The following is a 19168-nucleotide window of genomic DNA, read 5'->3' on the forward strand; positions in this document are numbered from 1 at the left end:
CATGCTGACATAGGCGGAGCTGACTGAAGGAGGTGCGGCCGTGGGCGGAGCTTCACGGAGGAAGTCCGCATCCCTCCGCAGCTCCTCCATATGCCAGTGTGAAGCTAGCCTAACTCAAAGCTGAAACTAAAGATTAAACAACAGCCACAAGACGGATTTCATCACCAGATATCATTGTAATCAGTATAACGGCACCAATCTGATACTGTCTGTAGGTTACTGTGCACAATCCTGCTGACAGGTTCCCTTTAAAAAACAAATTGTGTATTTTAAAAAAGGATATTGTAATTTTTCATTGTTTCCAGCGGAATAAAGTTAGCAAAGGCTGGTGTGTGAAAAAATTGTGGATGGCCATCATTGTAGCCCTGGAAATTAGCCCCCACCTCATCCCCTATCGTAGCTACATAGGCCATTTGTATATTATAGTCTATGGAACTTATGGAGACAGCCAAGCCGTGAAAGCATGGATTTATTACAGAAAAACAAATGCAGGTGTGAGCTCCTCCACATTGGATAGTGTCACTGAGTGGCCATCAGGAACGGTGGAGAGGTCTTCTCCTAGTACTACATAGTGGTGAAGGCGCCAAGGTACATCCACTATGTCTTCCCTATGATCCGGCCCTTCTCTCATATATAAATGGCAGTGCAATATGGCGTATGAGGCTTCTTAAGTGTTAAAGGGTGAAAAAGTCAAGTGTTACCTTCATGTTGGGTCTTTGTTGTGTCAAATGCTAATCCTTGAGTGATCTTCTTAGCACGAGTGGTTTGGAACAATCCGAGGTTTATATTCGCAATTCCGGAATAATTAGTACCGGTGAATTGAACCTCACCGGAGACCCATTCTGGAGTGGCCAGACAAGTGCAGATGACGGCAAAAGACCCGATACTTGACACGAAGCCAGCGGAGAACAGCAGGGTCTTCTGTTTGGACGGCATTCTTTACAGTACAGTCCTCCGTGCACCGTCCTCACGGACCACAGTCCACCCTTCTGAAACTTGCTTCTAGTAAGACATAAACAGGATTTAATATTTGCAGAAAGTTTTCCTATTGAACCTTGCACTCTCGGTAGCCATAAATGTTCCCAGTAATTAATCCCTGATCTTTAGTACTCTAGTACGTTGCTGTAGTCACAGCAAATAAAAAGTGACGGTCTGAAAAATATGCAAAGGGGATTTTGTTAAGTATTTGAATATGATATACCAACATAGCAGATCCGAGCTCATTATTTGGGGCTACTTGTCGTCATGTCACATGATTGATATCCCATATGATGTCAGGTCTGTCTACTGCTGGAGGTGGGATAATGGAAATGTAATGACTGTTCACCCTGATTAAATGTCACTTTTACTGCCTGCATCTACAGTGGGTACGGAAAGTATTCAGACCCTTTTAAATATTTCACTCCTTGTTTCATTGCAGCCATTTGGTAAATTCAAAAAAGTTCATTTTTTCTCATTAATGATCACTTTGCACCCCATCTTGACTGAAAAAAAACAGAAATGTAGCTGAGGTCCCATGTCACACTACTGACTGTTTCCCTAAATTGCAGGTAGCTTGCCGTTTTGAAATTATTGCTATTGTTATGCAATTTTTTTTGGAAATGCCTCCACTTTTGTGACATCCATAAGTCCCCATGCCTTAAAGGGGGCTGACCAGGACTAAAATATTGACACTATAGGTCATCCATATGAGATTAGTCGGGGTAACTTAAATGGAAGATGAACTGCAGTACCCGGAGCGGCCACTAAACCATCGATGGCGCTGTGGTGTTCAGGTGTACGTTGCATACATTTGGAGCAGATATCACATGATTGGTGGGGGTCCTGGGAGTCGGATCACCACAGATCTGATCAATTATTTGTCCTGGCCACCCCTTTTTAAGCTCCAGCCTTAAAGGGGTTGTCCGATCTTAAGTGACTAGTCTGCAGTCACTCTATGTGACTGCACACTTGTGAATCCTCACATAGTAGGCATTGCCGGAGCTGCGTGACCGCAAGAATGCGATTTCCATACATGCGGTCATGTGGCGACTAGATTGGCTCTTCATTACTCAATGCAAATGTATCGAGGAGGCCGGAAAGAATCTAGAAGGAATGTGGCCAGAAGTAAGAAAATCGCACACTTGCAGTTGCATGCACCTACTCTTGGAGCAGCGATATGAGGATTCACAGGTCTGCAGTCACATAGACTGCAGACTTGTAACTTGAGAATAGACAACCCTGTAAAGAATCAGGCCATGAATGTCTGACTAATGCGGGTTCTCCAATATGGAGGTCTCAGAAGTGGGACTTGTATCTTTTTAATATGTCATAAATGTCTATGCTGATATGACCCCTTAGAAGAGGTAGTGTAGCCCACCTACTAGCAGGGCCGGACTGGCCATTTGGCAATTCTGGCAAATGCCAGAAGGACCTGTCTGGTCATGGGCTGCTTTGGCTGCTACGTTGTTAACAGAATTGGTGTTCTCAAGACACCCATACTGTTAAGAGTTGTGACGGATCACAATGTCACCAAAAATCCATCACTTATCCCAGCAGGTCATGGGAATCATTAATAATATTGGTAACGTAGTAAATCTTGCTTTCCTTCATCCAAAGTAATAGTAATTTATTTCATCTGGTGCTTGGGGACAGGAATAACATGGGCCTGTGTGATTTCAAATGCCAGGGCTGAATTTCAGTCCCAGTCCGTACCTGCCTTCTAGATAGGTGATAACTGTCTGATGAGAGGAGACACAACCCCTGCTTTAAAAAAAAAATAGGACTCTAGTCATGACCCCCAAGCTGCGGTATAACCACCGCAAGGAAAAGTTACTCAGAGTGTCAGTAGAGCGTGAAGCGGATAAGTGATGCATACTTTTGGCGAGAATGCCTCTTTAATAACAACTTCCTTAAATTTTTGCTGCAAGTTGGTGCCCTAATAAGGTATCTACATAGTATAATAACCGTGATGTCAGTAATATTAATAGTAACAGATATCACAAGAATTATGGCACTGATAATGATGCAGCAAACACTGTTATCTCCGCCATTGATCTGACCTCGACTTGTGAGTGCAGCTTGCTTCCTGACCTGCCATGACTAATCCGGATGACGTCAGCAAGACATTCATAGGAATATGCCCTCCGATGTATAAAGAGAGCTGGAAATATATACTAGCTGAAGAGCCTGGCACTGCCCTGGCATAGTAACTAACTACGGTTAGTTATAACAAATTATAATGATTATATCTATATATATATATATAAAGCTGAGTGTATATGTGGCGCCCCCAGGAGTAAGGTCGCAACAGTGGCTTTGCCTTCCTACAGGGAGGGTAATGCCAGGCTTGGAGGCAATGACGGGTCTCTCTCGCAGTCAATCTATGCATGCAACACAGTTCCACTCCAGGCCAGCAGGGGGAGCTCTGAACCGGAATTCAGGGGAGGAGTGCTCTCTGAGGGTCAAGAGGAGGGAGTGGTTAGTTAGTCTGCGGAGGGTGAAGTGTGCAGACGTGTGGAAGGAGCACTGAGATAGAGCTGAGAGGAAGAGCTCATCTCCCGTAAGAGCGCATGAACCGGAGCCTGGTCTCCACGGCTGTATGGACACTGATGGTCCTACAGCAGACACCAGAGGAGTAGAAGGCTGTAAATGCAATACTCCCATCTAAGACTAGAGGGCACAACAGCAACATGGATAGTGAGCCGTGACTTAGGAGTGAGGAGTCCCTGAAACAGTCTACAGTTGTCTGCCGTACAAGTAGAGTTCTTGGGAACATCTGAAAGGAGGAACTTCAGTGTAACTCAGTACTGGAGATCCCTCAAGTAAGCACTAGGAAGGAGACTGCACAGCATATCTGCTGAGAGAGAATCCCTGAGTTGCTTCCAGGCTAGCCTGCTCCGGTACCATCTGTAATCAGGACCCTGGACTGCATTTACCAAGTTAAGGTACTGAAATTGCACCCCGCTGTGTCTTGTCTGCTTCCTACCTTCCCGGCACTGCTACATCCCCTTGCCAACCACATCTACACTGCCCTGGGACTACAGCTTCACCTGTGGGGAGCTTTTACATCTTTGCTGCACCATACCATCAGTCCCAGCGGATCTGCATGCAGCGTCGGCTTAACACCTCCCTTGCCGAACACCACAGGTGGCGTCACGAACTATTCATCTAACTACATTCCACCATTCACATCTTCCTATTACTTGGGCGCCCAGGGCCACGGTCCGGGTCACCGCTGCTGTGACACATCCCACTGATACCGGCCCGGTACCGAGTACCCCACAGCCCTAGGAGGGCGACCCAATTTGGCGTCACGAACAGGATTACAGAGCCCGGTACCCCCGGGTCCTGTGGGCCATAGACTGTGTTTGTGTAAAAGACTGTGTGTGAAATTGGCACCAATTGCCGCCATTGCCGCGCTGCTTGGTGCGCGCGGGAAGAAGAAGGGGCAGGCCTTCGTGGGCGGAGCCTGCCGCAGAGCACGAAGAAGTGAAGTGCCGCGCGGGAAGAGAGGACAGCGCGTGAAAAGGGGAGGAGCTGAGGCCTACAGCCTGGAGCGTCGGGTCTGCGAAGCGTCCGCCGGTGAGCTCACACAACCCCCGGCCCTGGCTAACGTTAACTATGGGGGAAGAGAATGTCTGTGCCAAGCAACAATGTAGCGGCGGACGCCGTCGCCAACCCCTCAGCACCGCAAGGAGTAGCACCCACCGCAGCATAATGCCGCTGTCTATGCCCTACATTCCGGGAGCAGCCTGGCTACCGCAGTACTCGGGTGAGTCACATACCCTGAGTGAATTTAAAGAGAGACTGTGCAGTTTGTTTAAAGTATACCCTCTACCTGAGAGCCAGAAAGTGAACATCCTCATTGGACAACTAATGGGTGCAGCACAGAGAGAGGTGAAAGCCTGGCAGGACACTGATAAAGAGACTGTTAGCAAGATTCTAGCCAAGCTGAGAAGCACCTTTGACACCAGCACTGCAGCTGAAATCAAGATGTGATTCTTTGGATGTAAGCAGAGAGCACAGGACAGTATCAGGGACTATGCTCTTAACCTGCAGGAGGCACTGCAGTCAGTTAAGCAAGTTGATCCTGACAGTGTGAAGGAGGAAGATAAACTGTTAAAGGATAGTATATCTTGACTTCAGCAAAGCATTTGACAAAGTCTCTCATACAATCCTTATTGAAAAAATGACGAAGTATGGAATGGACAAGGTAACTGTTAGGTGGATTCATAACTGGCTTAGTGATCGGACCCAAAGAGTGGTCGTAAATGGCTGCACATCCAGTTGGAAGAATGTCTCAAGTGGGGTACCACAGGGCTCTGTCCTGGGCCCTGTATTGTTCAACATCTTTATCAACGATTTAGATGAAGGAATTGAGGGTAAACTGATTAAATTTGCTGATGACACAAAGCTAGGAGGGATAGCTAATACTAGAGAAGAGAGAGAGGATTCAAAAAGATTTAAATAAACTGGAGAAGTGGGCAGCAACTAACAGAATGGTTTTTAACAGGGAGAAATGCAAAGTACTACATCTGGGCAATAAAAATGAAAAAAGCATATATAGAATGGGAGGAATAGGGCTAAGTGACAGCACATGTGAAAAAGACTTGGGTATACTAATAGATCACAGACTGAATATGAGTCAACAGTGTGATGCAGCAGCAAAAAAGGCAAATGCAATTCTAGGATGTATTAACAGAAGCATACGTCTAGATCATGTGAAGTCATTATTTCCTTCTACTCCTCTTTGGTCAAACCTCATCTGGAATATTGTGTCCAGTTTTGGGCACCACATTTTAAAAAAGACATTAACAAACTGGAGCAAGTTCAGAAAAGAGCGACCAGAATGGTGACCGGTCTGCAAACCCTGTCTTATGAGGAAAGGTTGCAGGATTTGGGAATGTTTAGTTTGCAAAAGAGAAGACTGAGAGGAGACTTATTAGCTGTCTACAAATATCTAAAGGGCTGTCACATTGTAGAAGGATCAACTTTATTCTCATTTGCACAAGGAAAGACTAGAAGCAATGGGATGAAACTGAATGGGAGGAGACACAGATTAGATATTAGAAAAAACTTTTTGACAGTTAGAGTGATCAATGAGTGGAACAGGCTGCCACGAGAAGTGGTGAGTTCTCCTTCAATGGAAGTCTTCAAACAGAGGCTGGACAGACATCTGACTGGGATGATTTAGCGAATCCTGCTTTGAGCAGGGGGTTGGACCAGATGGCCCAGGAGGTCCCTTCCAACTCTACGATTCTATGATTCTATGATTCTATGATTCATTGAGGGACTCCTGTCCAGTACCAACAGAGGACAGTTGCGCATCATAACCCTGCAAAACCCTGATCTGGACTTTGCTGATTTTAAGGACAGGGCTATTCAGGTCCTGCAGGAATCAACTGACAGCCGTCCAGCGCCCCCTAGGTGCACAGCGATCACCTACCACCAGGAAGCAACATCTTTTCCTTCACTCCCTGTGGAGGCTGATGCACAGACTCTGGATAAAGATTCAACTAAGGAGCTGCGTCTTCAGGTCCAGGAGTTGACCAAAGGGATGGCTGCACGTACTAAAACCGTGCAGTCCCTGCAGGTGTCCTCCAAAGAAAAGATCTAGCTTGCTTCCAGTCCAGAGGATGTCCCGTGGCTCTGGAGGAGGAGAGCCCCGCCACTCCGAGGAAGGAACAACGACCGCTATGACCAGGACGGACGTCCCATCTGTCGTCGCTGCTACAAGGCAGGTCATCTTGCAAGATTTTGTCCTTTAAACGAGCAACCCCTGGGGCAGAGGGCCAACCCCCAGGAATAGGATCCCCAGGCCCAAAGAACTGGAGAGCCAAGTATGTTGGAGGGAGACCAATCCTTCCAGTGGTGATTGACAGTATCCCCATGAACGCTTTGCTGGACACTGGCTCTCAGGTGACCACGATGCCGTACATTCTTTACAAGAGGTATTGGGCTGATTCTGAACTTAACCGTGGCCCAAATGATGAACTGACAGTAGTTGCGAGTAATGGTCAGTCTTTGCTGCAGATTGGATGTAAAGAGATTACTGTTAAAGTGGGTCGGGTAGAGCTAAAATCTCAAGGTCTGATAGTTGTGGATATTGATCGACGTGAATGTAATCCCATGATGACTCTTGGTACAAATGTAATTGAAAACTGTCTTTCCGAGGTTATTGTCTTGTTGCAACAGGTGGCTGAGACTGCTGGTTCCAGTGAACAACGAGTCCTGCAGAAGGAGATTAGAGCACTGATGCAAAGACAACAGGTAGAACTCTCTGGCGGAGAAATTGGCAGCGTCAGAGTGAGTGATCCTTTCCCCATTGCAATACCCCCAGATGTGAAATGTTAATTTGGTGTCGGGCAGCCATAGGTCTCAGAGGGAAAGACTACCAGGCATTGGTAGAACCAGTATACTCTGATAGCAGGCCCACTGTCCTGACAGCCAGAGGGGTGGTTGATGTACGAAAAGGGAGAGTGCCTGTACGCCTCTTGAATTGTGGGGAGGAGGAGGCCACAATACCTCGGTATGCCACAGTTGCTAAGCTGCTCACTGTTAATAACAACTCATTGCAGGAAGCAGAGCCCTTGGTCTCATCCGACCAGGTGGAGGACAATGGCTCTGTGAAGCAGCCAGAGGAGTGGTGTCAGCAACTGCAGGTGGGGACTGACTCTACTCCTTCATACCAGAAAAATGGGATATACAGAGTGACACAAGAATATGAGCGGGTATTCAGCAAACACCCACTAGATTTTGGGCAGGCAAAAGGGGTTCAACATCATATCCCCACTGGAGATCATCCACCCATTAAAGAAAGGTACCGGCCTATACCCCCAACACAGTACCAATGTGCTAAAGGTATGTTGAGAGAGATGAAGGAAGCTGGGGTTATCAGAGACAGTTGTAGCCCCTGGGCAGCTCCCATAGTTTTTGTAAAGAAAAAGGATGGTACCATGAGAATGTTTGTTGATTACAGGAAAATTAACAGCATTACACATAAAGATGCCTACCCATTACCTAGAATTGAGGAATCATTAGCTGCACTTAAAACTGCTAATTACTTTTCCACCTTGGATCTCACTAGTGGGTATTGGCAGGTTCCCGTGGCAGAGGCAGACAAGGAGAAAACAGCATTTACCACTCCAATGGGTCTCTGTGAGTTCAACTATATGCCATTCGGGCTCTGCACCGCTCCAGGAACATTTCAACAGCTGAAGGAGTGCTGCCTGGAACACATGAACTTTGAGACGGTCCTGTTGTACCTGGATGATGTCATTGTTTTCTCCAAAACCTATGAAGATCATCTGGAACACCTGGATGAAGTGTTTGAAGCTTTGTCTAATTTTGGCCTGAAGGTGAAGCCTTCCAAATGCCACCTCCTGAAGCCCAAGGTGCAGTACCTCGGTCATGTGGTCAGTGCAGAAGGTGTGGCACCAGATTCTGACAAGGTCACAGTCATCCGGGACTGGCCGAAGCCCAGCAACCTTCATGAAGTACGCCAATTCCTTGGACTGGTAGGCTACTACCGAAGATTCATCAAAGGCTTTACTGAAATAGCCACCCCTATGCAAAATCTTCTGGTGGGGCAGTCCAAGAAGACCAAACAGAAAAATTCCACCTTTGAATGGACTGAAGAGTTGGAGAGATCCTTCACTCGGCTGACGATGGCTCTCACAGGTGACGAAGTTCTGGCCTACCCAGAATATGACAAACCCTTTGTGCTGTACAGTGATGCCAGCAATGTGGGACTAGGAGCAGTACTGTCGCAGGTACAGAACGGAAAAGAAAGAGTGATCTCACCATCGTGGACCACTACTCAAGATTCCTGGTAGTTGTGCCTGTCAAAGATCAAAGAGCCAGGACAGCAGCCAGAGCATTCCAACAGCACTTCTGTAGACCACATGGATATCCTGAAAGAGTGCTTACAGATCAAGGTCCAGCTTTCGAGGCAGAAGTGTTCCAGGAATTCTGTAACTTGCATGGTTGTAAGAAGATCCGGACAACACCGTACCACCCACAGACCAATGGCATGTGTGAGAAGATGAACCAGGTAGTGATTGACCTACTGAAGACTTTGCCCTTGGAGGAGAGAAATCTGTGGCCAGAGAAGTTGCCAGATCTGGTGGACCTCTACAACCATATTCCAGTGAATTCCACCAACTGTACCCCAGCCTACTTAATGAGAGCAAGACCAGGTAAACTGCCTATTGATTTGGACATGGGAGTCGTGACACCTGAAGTAACATCACCAGATGCTGACATCTGACTGGGATACAGAGAGGCAGCAACAGTACAAAAGAGTACAAGAATGTGTGGAAAAGAGTCTAGCTCAGGCAAGACAAAAGCAGGAGAAGCTTTACAATCAAAATGCACCGGCCGTTCCTTTTTTGCCGGGAGAACAAGTCTTAAAAAGGAAAAGAAGATTGCACAAATTGGATGATCAATGGGAAGCTAAACCTTATACCATTCTGCCCTCAAACTTTGATAATACCAAGGTATGCCTTATTAGCAAAGATGGAGAAGAAACCTCAGCAGCAATATCAAGAGATCATCTGAAAATATGTCCTGACCTGTTGAAGGAATGAGTGGAAGAACCAGATAACATACAGCCCATAGAGGAAGAAGAGAAGGTCAGCACAATACTTGGAGAATTCCCTGCGAATTGGACTAAAGTAAACGATGCTATAGTGGTAGTGGTGCCAGTGTTGACATTTCCCCATTTGGTAGCACAGGAAGACGTGATTCCAGAAAACCCTGAAGATCAGGAAAATCAGGCAGCAGATGCTACATCAGCAGTGGAGACAGAGAATCCTCGCCCTGCCAGTAGTGAATCTGACATGCCCATAGTGACTCTAAGAACACGTAGACATGTGCCACCCAGTTCACATACTACACCGGTGGTTAGAACCAGACAATCAGTAAGGGCCATTACAACACCAGTGTTACGCAGATCTACTCGTATCACCCAAGGCATACTACCAGTTAGATTCCGCATATAGCTGTCCAATATAAAATAAAGTTGAGTATTCTAACTGTTAACCTGTCTGTAAATATGTAACTGTTTAAGCTTTTGTACCTACAGGTAACCTGTAAGACTTTCCTTTGAATTTTACAGTTTTGTTTTATGGACATTGTACCACAGGACTTGTGTGGTCACCAATCTGTATATAGTTCACCATTTACCCAGGAATGGACCATGGACATTGATGCTTGGACTTATCATCATAGGACCATTTTTGATGCTCTTGGTTTTTGTAACTTTTTCATTTTTAAATCTTGTACAATTATTATTGTTTAACTGTTTATATTTTTCATGTTTTGTTCAGCCCAGGAGTTCTGACTTGCACTAGTGGGGAATGTGGCACCCCCAAGAGTAAGGTCGCCACAGTGGCTTTGCCTTCCTACAGGGAGGGTAATGCCAGGCTTGGAGGCAATGACGGGTATCTCTCGCAGTCAATTTATGCATGCAACACAGTTCCACTCCAGGCCAGCAGGGGGAGCTCTGAACCTGAATTCAGGGGAGGAGTGCTCTCTGAGGGCCAAGAGGAGGGAGTGGTTAGTTAGTCTGCGGAGGGTGAAGTGTGCAGACGTGTGGAAGGAGCACTGAGATAGAGCTGAGAGGAAGAGCTCATCTCCCGTAAGAGCGCATGAACTGGAGCCTGGTCTCCACGGCTGTATGGACACTGATGGTCCTACAGCAGACACCAGAGGAGTAGAAGGCTGTAAATGCAATACTCCCATCTAAGACTAGAGGGCACAACAGCAACACGGATAGTGAGCCGGGACTTAGGAGTGAAGAGTCCCTGGAACAGGCTACAGTTGTCTGCCATACAAGTAGAGTTCTTGGGACCATCTGACAGGAGGAGCTTCAATTTAACTCAGTACTGGAGATCCCTCAAGTAAGCACTAGGAAGGAGACTGCACAGCCCATCTGCTGAGAGAGAATCCCTGAGTTCCTTCCAGGCTAGCCTGCTCCGGTATCATCTGTAATCAGGACCCTAGACTGCATTTACCAAGTAAAGGTACAGAAATTGCACCCCGCTGTGTCTTGTCTGATTCCTACCTTTCCAGCACCGCTACATCTCCGTGCCAACCACATCTACACTGCCCTGGGACTACAGCTTCACCTGTGGGGAGCTTTTACATCTTTGCTGCACCATACCATCAGTCCCAGCGGATCTGCATGCAGCGTCGGCTTAACACCTCCCTTGCCGAACACCACAGGTGGCGTCACGAACTATTCATCTAACTACATTCCACCATTCACATCTTCCTATTACTTGGGCGCCCAGGGCCACGGTCCGGGTCACTGCTGCTGTGACACATCCCACTGATACCGGCCCGGTACCGAGTACCCCACAGCCCTGGCAGGGCGACCCATATAGCCACGCCCACTCCGCATAGCCACATTCACTATAATATCCCATATCATCCCGTCAGACAGAGCTACCAGACTACTACCCCTAAAATCCCACATCATCCCATCAGCCAGAGCCACCGGACTACTACCCCTAATATCCCACATCGTCCCATCAGCCAGAGCTACCAGACTCCTAATATTCCACATCATCCCGTCAAAACCACCGGACTACTACCCCTAATATCCCACATAATCCTGTCAGCCAAAGCCACCGGACTACTACCCCTAATATCCCACATCATCCCCTCAGCCTGGGGTCAAACCCAGAGCGTTGAGTGGAATGGCCCTAACTTCCATACCAGGGAACCCTTTAATAGAAGCCTGGGGTGAGAAACAGAGCACTGAAGGATTTACCCTAACTTCCATACCGGAGATCCCTTTAAGAGAGGCCTGGGGTCAGTACCAAAGCGCAGAGTAGATTTGCCATCACTTCTGTACCGGGGATCCCTTTAAGAGGGACCTGGGGTCAGAACCAGTGTGCTGAGTGGAATTGCCCTAACTTCCATACCGGGAATCCCTTTAAGAGAGGCCTGGGGTTAGAACAAAAGCGCTGGATGGATTTGCCCTGACTTCCATACCAATGATCCCTTTAATAGAAGCCTGAGGTCAGAATCAGAGCGCTGAGGGATTTGCCCTAACTTCCATACCAGAGAACCCTTTAAGAGGGGCCTGGGGTCAAAACCAGAGCACTTAGTGGAATTGCCCTAATTTCCATACCAATGATCCCTTTAAGAGGGAAGATGTGCCCACACACACACACACACACACACACACATTCATTTTTATATATAGAGATACCATATATATACACAGTTTGTACACACACAGGACACAGTCATAGGAATACGCTCTCCGATGTACAAAGAGGGTTGGAAATCTAAATATATACTGTATATATATATATATATATATATATATATATACACACAGGACAGTCATAGGAATATACCCTCCAATATATAAAGAGAGCTGGAAATATAACTATAAACCGTATATATATATATATATATATATATATATACTGTATATATATATATGTGGCGCCCCCAGGAGTATGGTCGCCACCGTGGCATTACCTTCCTCCTGGGGAGGGTGATGTCATGCTTGGAAGCAATAAAGGGTCTCTCTGTCAGGTAAATACAACACACAGCACGGTTCCCACTCCAGGCCAGCAGAGGGAGCTCTGAACCAAAGCTGGGGGAGGAGCCGCTCTCTGGGGGCCAGGAAGGGGAAGTTGATGAGTTCGTGTGAGGAGGGCAAAGTGTGTGGATGAGAGGAGAAGAGCTGGAGGCTTGAGCAGAGTTCAGGCTCACTTCTAGCGTAGCACATGTTCCGGAGTCCGGTCTCCGAGGTTGTATGGATACTGATGTTCCTGCAGCAGAAAGCAGAGGAATAAGAAGCTGTAAATGCTCTGTTCCCACATAAAAGTTGGAGGCACAACAGAGCAACGTGTGAGCCAGAAGAAGGAGGCTACAGCTGTCTGCCATACGAGGGTGTTCTAAAAGAAAGCTAGCAAGAGGAACTTCAGTGTAACTCAGTACTGCATGTACCTCAGATAAGCGCTAGAAAGGAGACTACACAACCCATCTGCATAGAGAGATTCCTGAGTTGCTTCCAGGCTGCTCCATCTGTAATCTGGATCCTGGACTGCACTTGCAAAGCAAAGTAAAGGTAAAGGAAACTACACCCTGTTGTGTCATTGCCTTCTTCCTGCAACCCCTTCAGCACTGCTGCATCTCTGTGCCTAACACTGCACCCTCTTCCTCAACACCTATTCCCATTGCCCTGGGACTACAGCTCTACCTGTGGGGAGCTATTACATCTTGCTGCCTTATACCATCTGTCCCAGAGGATCTGCCTGAAGCGTCGGCTTAACCACTTCATTGCCGAGCACCACAGGTGGCGTCACGTATCATCCACTTATAAACTTTAATCAGCCACGCTTAACCCCTTTTACATGGACGCCCAGGGCCACGAACCGGGTCACCACTACTGTGACACTTCCCTCTGAGATACCGGCCCGGTACCGAGTACCCCACTGCCGTGGCGTGCGATCCATTTTGGCATCACAAACAGGATTTAAGAAGCCTGATGTCCCCGGGTTCTGTGTGCCAGAAACTGTGGAGACTGTGTGTGTGCCGTAGGCCTATTGCCGTAGACCAACCATTTGTTTTGTATACTGATGCCAGCAACATGGGACTGGGAGCAGTACTGTCACAGGTACAGAATGGCAAAGAAAAAGTGATCTACGCCAGCAGGAAGTTTCGTCCCACTGAAATGAACCCTGACAACTACAGTTCCTTCAAACTGGAGTTCCTCGCCATAGTCTGGGATGTGACTGAACGATTCAAACATTACCTAGCTTCAGCCAAGTTTACCATCTTGACGGACAACAACCCGTTGACTCACTTGGAAACTGCCAAACTAGGTGCACTGGAGCAGCGATGGATGGCCCGGCTGTCTAACTACGAATTCACCAAGTACCGAGCGGGGCACAAGAATGCCAATGCCGATGCGCTGTCCAGAATGCCCAATCTGCCAGATGCAGGAGAAGACCCTGAGGCACTCGAAGAAATAGAGTTACCTGCCTTCCACCGGGCAATTGCGGCCCAACGTGCCCAAGGAATGAGAAACAGACAATCTATCGTGAAAGAGACCACCCTAAATCCATTACCTCATCATGACTGGGCAGAAACGCAGGATAACGACCCTGCAGACCGCCTGGTAAAGGAGATAGTGTCACAAGCTGACTCACGCCCAAGTCCAGATGCCCCTGAAGAAGCCCAGCAGTTGTGGAAGGAAAGAGGCAGGCTGTTCATCTATGAGGGAAAGCTGTGTCGGAGGAGTATCAACGCCCGCACTCATGAGTTGATCTGGCAGGTGGTAGTCCCAAAGAGGGAGACATCAATGGTCTTGGAAGCATACCACAATGGAGCTGGACACTTCGGATGGAAGAAGTTGGAGGCCTTGCTCCAAGAGAGATTCTATTGGGCTGGTATGAGGAAGGCCATTGAAAATTGGTGCCGGGAGTGTGGACAATGTAACTTGCGCAGAAAGGACTGTAACAGCCAGCGAGCTCCTTTGCAGCCAATAACACCCAAACAACCACTTGAGTTGGTCGCCCTGGACCATGTGAAGCTGGTCCCAAGTCATTCAGGCTACGTTTATGCTCTTACCATTGTTGACCACTACTCGAGATTCCTGGTAGTCATGCCTGTCAAGGATCAAACAGCCAGGACAGCAGACAGAGCATTCCAATAGCACTTTTGTCGACCACACGGATACCCCGAGCGAGTGCTTACAGATCAAGGTCCAGCCTTTGAGGCAGAAGTGTTCCAGGAATTCTGTAATTTGTACGGTTGCAAGAAGACCAGGACAACACCGTACCATCCACAGATCAATGGATGTGAAAAGATGAATCAGGTGGTGATCGATCTACTGAAGACCTTGCCTTTAGAAGAGAGGAATCTGTGGCCAGAGAAGTTGCCAGATCTGGTAGACCTCTACAATCACATTCGTGTGAATCCCACCAACTGCACTCCAGCCTACCTAATGAGAGTGAGGCCAGGCAAGTTGCCTATTGATTTGGATATGGGAGTCCTTACACCTGAGGTGACATCACCAGATGCTGACTGGGATACAGAGAGGCAGCAGCAATACCGAAGAGTAAAAGAGTGTGTAGAAAAGAGTCTAGCTCAGGCGAGACAAAAACAGGAAAAGAACTACAATCAACATGCACCTGCAGTTCCCTTGTCACCAGGAGAACAGGTCCTAAAGAGGAAAAGAAGGATGCATAAATTGGATGACAAATGGGAAGCTGAACCCTACACCGTCTTACCATCAAACTTCAACAACACCAAAGTGTGCCTTATCAGTAAGGATGGAGGAGAAACCTCATCAGCAATATCGAGGGATCATCTGAAACTGTGCCCTGACCAACTAAAGGATAGAATGGAAGAGCAAAACAACCTTCACACCCAGGGCTGTGGGGTACTCGGTACCGGGCCGGTGTCAGGGGAATGTGTCACAGCAGCGGTGACCCGGTCCATGGCCCTGGGCGCCCAAGCAATGGGGGATGTTTTTAATGGTAGAATAGTTTGTGATGCCACCCGTGGTGTTCGGCAAGTATGGTGTTAGACCAACGCTGCATACAGATCCGCTGGGATTGATGGTAGGGTGCAGCAAAGATGTAAAAGCTCCCCACAGGTGGAGCTGTAGTCCCAGGGCCGTGTAGCTGTAACCATCACAGGGATGTAGCAGTGCTGGAAGCGTAGGGAACAGACAAGACACAGCGGTTGCAGTTTTGGTACCTTTACTTAATATACAGTATGCAGTCCAGGGTCCTGATTACAGATGGTGTTGGAGCAGGTTAGCCTGGAAGCAGAACAGGATTCTCTCTCAGCAGAAGGCTGTGCAGTCTCCTTCCTAGCGCCTTGTGATGTGAAGCACCCCAGTACTTAGTTACTCTGGAGTGCACCTCTTCAGATGTTCCTAGAACTATACTTGTATGACAGACAGCTGTAGCCTCTCTCGGGGACGCCTCTCCTGAGTCCTGGCTCTCTATTCAATTGCTGTTGTGTCCCAAGTCTCTGATGGGAGCAGGGCATTTACAGCCTCCTACTCCTCTGGTATCTGTCCAGGCTCCAGTTATTGCGCTCTTGCAGTCAGGGAGCTCTCCACCCGGAGCTCAACCTCCACTTTCTCCCACACATATGCACACATGGACCTCCTTCAACTAACTGACCACTCCTTCCTCTCAGCCCTCAGGGAGCACCCCCTCCCCTTCATCCTGGTTCAGAGTTCCCCCTGCTGGCTTGGAGTGGAACTGTGTTGCATGCATTAGGTTAACTGCTGGAGAGACCCATCACTGCTTCCAAGCCTGGCATTACCCTCCCCTGGAGGAAGGCAAGGCCAGTGTGGCGACCATACCCCTGGGGGCGCCACATTTCCCCCTAGTACAAGTCAGCACTCCTGGGCTGAACAAAAGAAAAACAAGAATAACATATAAACAATTGGACAATAATAATTTGTACAAGATTTGAAAAAGGGAAAAAATTTACAAAAATCAAGAGCTTAAAAATGGTCCTATGATGATAAGTCCAGCATCAATGTCCATGGTCCATTCCTGGGCAAATGGTAAAAGTTTTTGACCACACACAAGTCCTGTGGTTCAGTGTCCATAAAGAAAACAAGAAAACTCCAAGGAACTCTTACAGGTTACCTGTAGGCACAAAACTTGAAAAACAGTTACATATTTACACCATTTCAACAATTACATTACTTTATATATGGTATCTAACTGGTAGTATGCCTTGTGTAGTGCGGGTAGACCTGCATAAGACTGGTGCAGTGGGTAATGTACTGGATACATTACTGGGGGGTTCTATGTAACACAGGGATACTAGACTGACTGTGACTTCTTGGACTCACCAAAGGTACGACAGGTTCACCACTGGCAGGGCAAGGGTTCTCTGGCTCCACTGCTGGTGTGGCATCTGCTACCGGATTTTCCTGATTCTCTTGAGTCACATGTTCCTTTGCTACCAATTGGGGAAACAGCAACACTGGCACCACTATAGCATCGTTCACTCTAGTCCAATTCGCAGGGAACTCCCCAAGCACTGTGCTGACCTTCTCTTCTTCCACTATGGGCTGGATGTGATCTGGTTCTTCTCTTCTTTCTTTCAACTGGTCAGGACACAACTTCAAATGATCTCTTGATACCGCTGCTGAGGTCTCCCCTCCATATTTACTCACAAGGCACACCTTAGTATTATCAAAGTTTGAGGACAGGATTGTATAAGGTTCGGCTTCCCACTGATCATCCAATTTGTGCAATCTTCTCTTTCTTTTCAAGACTTGCTCCCCCGGCAACAAAGGAACGGCAGGTGCATTTTGATTGTAAAGCTTCTCCTGGGGCGCAGCTTCCTGCTGGCATAGGAGATCACTCTTTCGTTTCCATTCTGTACCTGCGACAGTACTGCTCCTAATCCCACGTTGCAGGCATCCATGTACAGCACAAAGGGTTTGTCATAATCTGGGTAAGCCAGAACTTCGTCACCGGTGAGGGCAATCTTCAATCTGGTGAAGGACTTCTCCAATTCTTCAGTCCATTCAAACATGGAATTCTTCTGCTTGCTTTTCTTGGACTGCCCCACCAGAAGGTTTTGCATCGGGGTAGCTATTTCCGTAAAGCCTTTGATGAATCTCCGGTAGTAGCCTACCAGTCCAAGGAATTGGCGTACCTCGTGGAGGTTGTTGGGCTTCTTCCAGTCCCGATGACCGCGACCTTGTCAGGATCTGGTGTCACACCTTCTGCACTGACCACGTGACCAAGGTACTGTACCTTAGGCTTCAGGAGGTGGCATTTGGAAGGCTTCACCTTCAGGCCAAAATTAGACAAAGCTTCAAACACTTCAGCCATGTGTTCCAGATGTTCTTCATAGGTCTTGGAGAAAACAATGACATCATCCAGATACAACAGGACTGTCTCAAAGTTCATGTGTCCCAGGCAACACTCCATCAGCCGTTGAAATGTTCCTGGAGCAGTGCAGAGTCCGAATGGCATGTAATTGAACTCACAGAGACCCATTGGAGTAGTAAATGCTGTTTTCTCCTTATCTGCCTCTGCCACGGGAACCTGCCAATACCCACTAGTGAGATCCAAGGTGGATAAGTAATTAGCGGTTTTAAGTGCAGCTAAGGATTCCTCAATCCTAGGCAATGGGTAGGCATCTTTATGTGTAATGCTGTTAATTTTCCTGTAATCAACACACATTCTCATGGTACCATCCTTTTTCTTTACAAAAACTATGGGAGCTGCCCAGGGGCTACAACTGTCCCTGATAACCCCTGCTTCCTTCATCTCTTTCAGCATACTCTTAGCACATTGGTACTCTGTTGGGGGTAGAGGTCTGTACCTCTCCTTTATGGGTGGATGGTCTCCAGTGGGGATATGATGTTGCACCCCTTTTGCCTGCCCAAAATCTAGTGGGTGTTTGCTGAATACCCGCTCATACTCTTGTGTCACTCTATAGACCCCATTTCTCTGGTATGAAGGTGTAGAGTCAGTTCCCACCTGCAGTTGCTGGCACCACTCTTCTAGCTGCTTTCCAGAGCCGTTGTCCTCCACCTGGTCGGATGAGACCATGGGCTCCGCTGCCTGCAATGAGTTGTTAAGTGAGCAGCTTGGCAACTGCGTACCGAGGTATTGTGGCTTCCTCCTCCCCACAATTCAAAAGGCGTACAGGTACTCTCCCCTTTTGTACATCAACCACCCCTCTGGCTGTCAGGACAGTGGGCCTGCTTTCGGAGTATACTGGTTCCACCAATGCCTGGTAATCTCTCCCTCTAAGGCCTATAGCTGCCCGACACCATATCAACATTTCACTCCTGGGGGGTATTACAATGGGAAAAGCATCACTCACTCTGACACTGCCAATCTCTCCGCCAGAGAGTTCTACCTGTTGTCTTTGCATCAGGGCTCGGATCTCCCTCTGCAGGACTCGTTGTTCTCCAGAACCAGCAGTCTCAGCCACCTGTTGCAACAAGACAATATCCTCGGACAGACAGTTTTCAATTACATTTGTACCAAGAGTCATCATGGGATTGCATTCACGTCGGTCAATATCAACAACTATTAAACCTTGAGACTTGCATCCAATCTGCGGCAAGGTATGACCGTTACTAGCAACTACTGATAGTTCATCAGTTGGGCCACGGGTAAGCTCTGAATCAGCCCAATATCTCTTGTACAGAATGTAC

General features: G+C 47.6%; 1 protein-coding gene across 1 annotated transcript in view; it reads right to left on the reverse strand.

Moving 5' to 3' along the window:
- Window positions 1–1038, reverse strand: part of CLRN3 (clarin 3) — a 45221-nt gene extending 44183 nt beyond the window's left edge. Inside the window, exon 1 of the mRNA XM_073546343.1 lies at window positions 702–1038. Coding sequence (XP_073402444.1) covers window positions 702–936 — 235 coding nt within the window. The 5' untranslated portion in view covers window positions 937–1038. The remainder of the gene's footprint in view (window positions 1–701) is intronic.
- Between the last annotated feature and the right edge of the window lie 18130 nt (window positions 1039–19168).

This window comes from Dendrobates tinctorius, unplaced genomic scaffold (assembly GCF_039654945.1).
Source record: "Dendrobates tinctorius isolate UK_male_01 unplaced genomic scaffold, ASM3965494v1 ptg000147l, whole genome shotgun sequence".
Taxonomy (NCBI): Eukaryota; Metazoa; Chordata; class Amphibia; order Anura; family Dendrobatidae; genus Dendrobates; species Dendrobates tinctorius.